Source organism: Leuresthes tenuis, unplaced genomic scaffold, assembly GCF_036924035.1.
Source record: "Leuresthes tenuis unplaced genomic scaffold, fLeuTen1.0.hap1 SCAF_20, whole genome shotgun sequence".
NCBI lineage: Eukaryota > Metazoa > Chordata > Actinopteri > Atheriniformes > Atherinopsidae > Leuresthes > Leuresthes tenuis.
The window spans coordinates 14,708,938-14,717,777 of NW_027325374.1; the positions used below are offsets into that span (position 1 = coordinate 14,708,938).

An 8,840-nucleotide genomic window follows, 5' to 3' on the forward strand; every position below is an offset into this window, starting at 1 on the left:
CAGATAGGACGCAACCAAAAGTATGTGCAAGTATGAATGCTGTTTATTATGTTTTCATCAACAAACATTTGCATCAGAATGCATCTTTCTTTTTTTTTTGCCCAATTTTGGTCATTCTTCCTCTCCGCTTGTTTTGTGTCACTTTACTCACACACAATACTTTGGTAATCTTGCATCTACTTACAGCCAATATGTGTTTCTTTGTGGACACATTACATTTATTATGTATTTGATTATTATCCACTGACAGTGACCACAGGAAGTATTAGTAGTATATCCATTTTTTGTAGTTGCATGTATGCACAGGGATACTGGCAAGTATCACAAGATGTTCTTTGGAAACAAACGCAGTACAGAGAGAAGTGCTTGTACGGGAAAGACATTGAAAAAAACCATCCTTGCGACTTAAGATTTTAAACCTTCACAAAAATCAGGTGTTTAAGACAAAAGTGGCAACTTATAGTCAATTCTCTCAATAATGGATTTTGGCTATGAAATAATATGCCATCCAAAAACAACAAAAAAAAAAAAACTGTGTACAAGTGTGTGTTTATGCAAAGTCATTCACAAACATGACCTTCTTTTCCCCTGCTTTGCTGAATGTTCCAGGATATGAAAAAAAAAAAAAAACAACCCCTGAAGCACCTGCAAAAGAAACTCTTGAGCTAAAAGGACATCCTTCAGCGAATCATCCGGATCATCCGTATCCGGCAGGACGGGCCCCTGTGCCAGTAAACATCAGGGACATAAGTACCACCGGCATTGTACTACAGTCTCTGTGAGGTCAAACGAGTGGGTGGGAGAACAAATATCTCCCTTTAAATGTATTTGTCCTTACATTCAGAACTTTAATTGCTGGTGTTGCGATCATGATTCCAGACTCAGTGCTTGTGGATCTTGTAGTTGCTTTTTCAGACTCTTATCCAGCAGCACCAAGCTCTGCACAGCTAAACTCCGGCAATCTTCATCTGGGTCTCCCTCAGCCACATCTGTGGACAGCAACGAGAGAAAAAGGATTTTCAACAACTTTCAACCGTGGTGAGAAAAAAAAAAACTGCACGCGACTCAACGTTTCTCTTTGCACAACTTCTATCATGAAAAGGGAGGTCCGCCCTGTGCTCGCTGTCATTCGGCCTCGTGTCACTCGAATGTGAAACTAATTTCATCCTCTCGAGGATAAAAATAAATAAATAAAAACCCATCTGTTCAGCCAATCACGTCACAGATAGCTTAGTAGTACAGGACATCCTGGTTCCTCATCCATTTCCCAGAAATGCTCAGCCCAGCTGTGCATGAGTGTATTGCATGTGTCCGTGCACGCAGGAATGAATGTGTGTTACTGACAGAATTACATGATACAGGTGCAGATGTGGGCTAAAGTTCATTTACCAAAAAAGAAATAAAGAAAGGATAAGAAAAAAAAAAAAAACAATCACGTATTTTAGAGTAAATCTATTTTTTTTAATAATTCACATAAGGAACATTTTCATGACAGTTCTCTAAAAAATGCAAAGTTATTATTATAATTTTTCTTTTTTTTTTTTTTACTTGCAAGCCAGGTTCTGGTCTCAAACAGCTGATCGCTGAAGTCCACCAGCAGGTTTTGAGCGGGCATGCTCAGAAACACAGAACAGACAGCGAAGAGGACGCTTCGTCTCACCATCCTTTCACAGAGCAGACAGAACTCAGATTAGAGACACAGATGGGACATTTAAAAAAATAAATTAAAAAAAAACACAATAAAATCCTGCTTCTTCTGTCTGAAATCACAACCAACTCACAAAAACTCACAAGAACACGACCCCAGCATTTTTGCTTTGGGCCCCCATGTCTGAAAATGTGACATTTGAGAAAATTTAAGATTTGCTGAGTAGATTCACCAATTTACCAGCACTTTGCTTAATGTTTTATATTCTAATTAGCGTTCTTTCATTTTTTCACCAGTGGAAAGTTGGAAATTATGATTTCCAAAATGTGGATGAATGCAACATCTGCCACATCGGTAGCGCCCTTATTAAAAAACAAACATCAGGCAGCTACAGGGAAGTCCAGAGTTACCATGTAACCTCATATGAGGGATTACTCCATGTGTTACCAAACGGCCAGCAGCAGAATTGAGCGGGTCACTCCACGGCCTAAAATGACCCGCTTGAATAGATGTGTAAAATAACAGATGAAGACAGAAGCTGCTGTGCTGTCTCATTTGTTATTTTGACCATAGCATGCCACAGACATTATATTAATATCTCCTTTTAAAGAAGATAACCAAACAGCTCCGGACCTTATAGATAGTTCAACTTTGGAGTTTTTGCAAATTCTCCAAAGACCACAATATTGATAATGCCCACAGAGATAAGGGTCAGACATACTGGTCAACATGATACCGAACAGCCCAGATAAAGTCCAGCAAAGCACAACCCATTTGTGCAGCTATCTGAAAAAGACACACAAAAAGGTGGTTAGCTTGGTGTAGTAAATAGATATGTAGATATCTCACTTCTTGGTCATCTAAACATGACAACAACAATAATAACATCAGGTTCTACGTTGAGATTAAGCCACGCTGCTATGGGAGGATGAATGAAACTACCGGTGCATTGGCTGCCAGATGCATAAAGAGGCCCAACGTGTGGATCAACCTGCCCAGTACCAGGTGGTCGCTGCCCAGCAAGTCAAAGGTCACCTGAGGCCTGGCAGAGAGGTCTTTTAGTTTTAGATTCTGTTGAACACAAACTGTAACTGTTGGGGTTTTATAATTTGCCGCACACAGTAAATTACACACCTGTCATAATTCCTGAGCAAAGGGAAAAAGAAGTACCCAGCAACCGGGGCGTAACGATTTGGGCTGGCCATTGACGCCGTTTTCGTGGCACTCTGCAAGAAGAAAAAAAAACACAATCCAATGAAGTGGACATGAGTGAGTTTTTACATTCTACTAAAATAGAGGGGAGAAATGTTTAAGTACCTGTGAGATGCGTCTCGTCTTGCTTTGGATCCGCTTTTCTACAACTTGTCGCCAGTGAACGGGATCGTCTCCTGGGTATGGAGTCAGCTCAGCAGTGGAAGCAGAGCCAGTGGGTGCTGCTCTCTTGTGAGTGATTGGTGTAGACAGCTCCTGAGCTGCTATGGCAAGGACCTATACCAGAACAGGATTATTGTTATGAATGCGAGGTGCGTGGCAGGGGAAAAAAATTAAAAATGTGGTCAAGGAATTGTTTTCACCTCCAAGATGTCAAGCCGCTGACGGAGGCTGTAGTTCAAGGAGTAAAACTCTGTGGTCAAATACTGAGTAACCTAACAGAAGATTGAAAAAATACAGTTTGATCATGAAGTCAATCCCGAATAGATGTTTAAAGCATTGATGTTTTGTGGTAAGAAAGTGAGAGAAGGTAAACACTGTTAGAATCGTACAGGTATGCAGTCAGTGACTGTGAGAGCCACCATAGTCGACTGTCTGAGATTCCGAAAGCCATTAATGCTGTGTTTGTCCTCCATGTGAAGAAGCACTTTGGTCATCTGGACACTGATCTGAAAATGACAAACGTACATGAACTGTATTGTTAAGAAAATAGCCGACACCCAGAAGAAATCCCACCTCACCTCCCGTGCTGCAAAGACATTCCTCCGCACCAAACTCTCAGCAACTCTCAAACTGAGCTCCACGCGCTCTGGATCCTCAGAGGACATTAAAGCTGTTTTGGTGGAAAAATATTGGAGTTGGAACGGAACAAAATTTTCAAATAACTGCATTGGATTAGATTAACGACGACATACTCTCCAGACAGTCCCTGAGGTAGCGAGGTGCGGCCGCCTGACTCATCTCCTGATCTCCAGACATATCGTATGGCGTGAGCTCGTCATCACTGCATCCATAACAAAAGGTGAGGTTAACAATGCACTTCTGTAATCCCTCTGTGATTACAGAAGATTAAAACTGTGAAAAAAAGGAAAAGAAAAAGCGAATACTTACCTGTCGAGGTCTGAGTCTGGATCAGTTTTTGATGGCTGAGATCGTAATTCGCCTTGTGATGAAATATTCTGAGCAGATGGATCCGTTTCAGTTGTCTCCACTGGAGGGTTAACTCTGCCGAGGACACATCACATTAATCTGTTGCAACACTCTAAACCGTCTCACTTTAATCACACTTTAAGAGTTCCCAATGAAAACTGTACATCAACATGATGTCACGCCAGTAACTTTGAGCACAATTTTAGGTGATATTTGGTTGTGTGTTGCACAATTTCCCATAACATACAGGGATAGTAATGACATGTATCTGTGCAGCTGTTTTCCTCATTTTCAAATTTTCGATGAGAAACGAAAGACAAATGGTCCTGTTGTTGGCGTGCAGCTTGTTGGCAGTGATGTCTGGTAGTTGTATGACTCAACAGTGTCTCCCTGGGCTGAGGGGAGTCTGAGGGTGTGGCAGGGAGCTTAAAGATCCCTCAGACACAGAAAAAGCAGACGGAAAGCTGCTTTTCTCAACTACATTTGGTGTGATCCTGTTCAAATTACTGAGGGGAACATTCCAGCAGCCCAGATACAGAGCTGTCACTCAGCTGAGATGCTGCATCCACATTAACTACAGGGATATTTCTGATGCCTTCCCGTCCTCTGCAAACCAGATCAAATCCTATGGCATCATTCACTACAAAACTCAATCTCAGCATCCCAGAACATTCTCAAAATGACATTTTGTGTAACCTTTGATTATAGGGTAACTGTTTGAAAACATATCCCCCTCAGGAATAGTTTTCCAACTGGGATAATTGCTGTGTGTGGTTCTTTGGTTCTCATTAAACAAATAAATTAATCGACCTCTCAGACCTACCTATTTACAGGCTCAGCCTCAGCTTCATGACACGTGCTGGGAGTCATGAGAGAGAGCAGCTCACGAGTCTCTTCATCCTGCTCATACTACAGCACAGCGCAGTACACACACAGACACACATCTTATAGTTCAGTCAGGTCATTGAACAAATTAGTCAAATCCTTATCTGTCACAAGATGCACATCGTTATTTACTTCAGTTGCACACAGACCTCAAATTTGAGCTTGGTTCCATTGATATCCATACGGGAACTCAGGCACTCTCCCACCACCATGCCCATATTTCTGATTCGCACCACACTGCTGTCGAGATGGCTCTGCATGCCTCCGAGCATACACTGAAGTAACTCTGAAAAAGACACAACAAAGAGGGGAGAGCTGAGAGCAGCAGTCTGCTGAAAACCCAACAACAGTCCATCTTTGTATAGTTAGTTCTGTTTCTGCTCCTACAACAGAACTGCATGGGAGTTCAGTTCCCAAGCACTGTTTTGCATTAAAAAGGTACTAATACACATTCTGATATATGAGTTTGAAGATGGAAAATAGTGTGATAACTATTATCCGATTAAGATTATGGGAAAGCTTTCAAAATGTTATAAAATAATGTAGAATACAGACTTAGATAGTATGATGGATCTTAGACCGTGTCCTTGTTTTGGTCCTAAAAAACCCAGATAATACGAGATTGCCAGCCCGACAATGACTTTGTCCTCCTCGCAGACATAAAGAGTGGCTTTGAAGCGCATCTGACTGCATTGCAGATAGCTTTGCTGTACCTGAGCGAAGCTCCTGCAGCTCAGAGTCTTTCAGCAGGCACACACTCAGCAGTAAGGCCTTGCTCACATAGAACTGCTGCTCTAGAGGGGTGTGTTTCACTGCACTGGGGTTAGCCCAGGCCTGCGACACAGATCGTAAAACCTGAAAAACCACACAAACATATGTACACGTCAAAGTCATAGAAACAGTAGATCGCATGTCTACCTTTTACATGTAAAATTAGGCAGCCAACACTTTGATAAACAAACCTGGATAAGAAGCGGTCTTCTCTCCCTGTCTGCTGCGAGGTAACCTAAGATTGTTCTCAAGACTTGAGTCTGGGGAAAATATGACATAAAAATATCTCATTCATATTTACAGCACCTATGATTCACTGCCAAACCATAAGCGACTGTATTACCTTGTACTTATACTGGAGTAACAGCAGCTTATGAGTCAAAACAAACTGGGCCTTTTTATTCGTTAGCACAAGATTCCCAATGATCCTGCCGAGGGTATCAGGTCTGAATAAATAAGAAGAAAAAGAAAGAAACAGGCATGGCTGGTGTCATTGATGGGCCACAAAAAGCTGATGTTTGATTTAACGCATCAGGCTGACCCAGCTTGACGACCTTACCCACTGACAGCCTGCACCAGCCCAGTAAGCACACTCTCCATCCATCGCTGAGGAACATTCTCCATCAGCTTCCAGCAGACCCTCTGCCACACCATGTCTGAACGCGTACAGACCGACAGCCGAGGAGCCATCACTGCCAGGACCGAGCCTGTAGAAAGATGAGAGTGTCACAGGGGGATGAATCCGAGTCTGTGTTACTCTGCTCAGTGCTACAGTCCCCAAGAGATCTCCAGATCTCTTTGTACAGTTTCCAAAGTATGTAAACAATCTCACCACTGTGTCCCTGGATGCACACTTTTCCAAGCGCTTGAGCCACAAAAGTCAAAGAACAGTCTGTGCCACCTACGAATGACAAATTACAAAAGAAACCAGTCAATAATGTGATATGGCACATACAGTGTTACATTACAACTTAATGTCATCACTGAAACCTCTGAGAGCCTGGCAGGTCCTCTCCAGAGCTGTGAGCATGTCTGAAGCCAGCAGTGCGTAGTACTGCTGAGGAAGAAAAATGGTCCTGTTGTTGGCGTGTAGCTTGTTGGCAGTGATGTCTGGTAGTGCACTAATACGACTCAGCAGTGTCTCCCTGAGCTGAGGGGAGTCTGAAGGAGCTGCCTGCAAACAGTAGGTCCAAAGCAGGTCAGAGAGACGACCCCCCTGAAGGAATTTCTCTGCGATGCTGACGAGGTGGCCCAGGCTTGCGGTGTGTCTGGAGTGGAGGTAATATATCAGTATCAAATGGATTTAATAAGAAACACGGCATTCACTCTCCAGCACCACCCACCTCAGCTCTCCTATTGCCTCCATCAACACCAGCAGCGCCTGCTCCGGAGGGCCTTTGAGGAAGAGTCCGTCCCATAACTGTGTGCGCTGTGGGGCCGAGAGGCCGTGCAGCCAGTCAGCCTGGGTGTTACTTACAAGAAACTGAAGAGTTCGAGTATAGTGAGCTCTCCTGAACTCTGCCTGCTGAGCTGAGCTGGCTGCGCTCTCCGCTCCATCGTCCAAGAAAGAATGAAGTGTTTGAAGCGCGCTGATGATGTCTTCAGGGACCGTGGATGAAGAGAGTGTACGGAAACACTGAGCCACCGTTAGCCGAACTTCAACATTTGCTGAAGTGGAACCCATTCTTAAGAAAATAAACAGCAGCTAACATAACCTCTCGCGCCAAACAAAATATAACAGAAAAGGATGAACTGGTCACATCGAGCTTAAACTAAGTAAATTAACTTAGCTCTCTCAAATAGATAACTGCCAGCTCCTTTTCATCAAATTAAACGTCAAGAAAGGTTTTGTCCGCCGTGGATATGGTGCACAGTTATAATGAAGGCATGTGAAATTAGCAGTTCAAACTGACAGTTCTACAAAAGCATCACGCCGCGAATCCACTTAGTGTGTTCCACCAAAATACGACCGGGTAGAGCAAAAGGAAGAGCATTCGTTCCGCGTATATATATCCATATGGAGTTGCATTCAAGAAGCAAATCCTCTTAGTTTTGTAACACTTTTTGTAGCCATTGGTTAAGCGTGTTGATCAAAAAAAGTTTGTCAATGGATTATGGACGTTTCAGCATGATGATAGTTGGAAATGTTGACTTACCGCAGTGTTTCGCATATATATCAGAGTGAACTGAAAATTACAGTAACAACTGAGCGATGGGGTGAAATGCAGCTTTCGAAAAAAGATTGGGACAGTAGTACAACTTATTTCAGCATCCAAAGATCAGGTCCTAATACCAGTTGTGCACAGCACATTGAAACAGCTGGCATTTCAATCAAAATTCAACTATAATATAGTGGATTTTTTAAATGAACCAATCTGTGTGAATTAATGTTGAATTACGCCAGCATAGCCAACATGAGATTAACTTGTTGGCCAATTAATAAACAAGTAATATGTTAACATAAACTTAAGGTAATTCATTTGAAGTTAGTTTGAAAATACGTTAGAATTTTTTTTCTACCCAAGTTCGACCCAAGATTTTACCATAAATCAGAGTGGACACTGAGATTGACCGATATTAGCTTCAATTGAAGTATTACCTCTTTTTTTCCATTTTTATTTATCTTACTTTTGAGCTCAAGGTCGTCATATTAGTGTTTTTACTGAACCAATCGAATGGAGTACAAGTCTCAGTTAATTTACTTGTTGACAAGAAACAGATTAACCGGGTTATTAAAATTGGACATTAGTTCCTTCACATAAATAAACCACTGATGGGAAATCTTCATCGCTGTATACAGAAATAATATACAGAAATGAGAACGGGAACATTTTGGGGCCAGTTGAGGACTGATGTAGTACACGTTGGCCACCGGCAGGTGGGGCTGATAGGTCGAAGACTGCATGCAGCACAAGGGGATTTTCAACGGAGTTACAATTCAAGACAATGAACCAGAGATAAGCTTTGGAATAGACATTTTTAGATCAGTAGAGTGCTAAACATGCTGCATGTGGAGCTCAGAAGCTAATGAGAAAGTGCTTATTTCATTCAACACATTACCAACCAAGTGTCTCACTGAAGACAAGTTGTGTGAAATTAAGAACTTTACCAAAAAGCAAGCTTTAATGACTAAAGATGTTTTCTGTGAAAAGCTCTTCTTCTAGATACACAATAT

At 42.2% G+C, this 8,840-nt stretch overlaps 1 protein-coding gene across 1 annotated transcript; it reads right to left on the reverse strand.

Annotated features, from left to right (window-relative positions):
• Positions 1-45: 45 nt before the first annotated feature.
• telo2 (TEL2, telomere maintenance 2, homolog (S. cerevisiae)) lies at positions 46-7,615 on the reverse strand. The gene is made up of 20 exons (XM_072373637.1): positions 7,009-7,615; positions 6,656-6,933; positions 6,498-6,566; positions 6,225-6,372; positions 6,009-6,111; positions 5,857-5,925; positions 5,608-5,749; positions 5,044-5,180; positions 4,833-4,918; positions 3,971-4,084; positions 3,775-3,863; positions 3,601-3,692; positions 3,412-3,528; positions 3,223-3,294; positions 2,966-3,136; positions 2,783-2,874; positions 2,591-2,690; positions 2,370-2,434; positions 1,549-1,664; positions 46-989 (listed from the first exon to the last, which is right to left on the reverse strand). Exons 1-20 carry the CDS (start codon positions 7,347-7,349, stop codon positions 868-870), a joined length of 2,523 nt encoding a protein of 840 aa, XP_072229738.1. The 5' UTR covers positions 7,350-7,615; the 3' UTR covers positions 46-867.
• Positions 7,616-8,840: the final 1,225 nt, after the last annotated feature.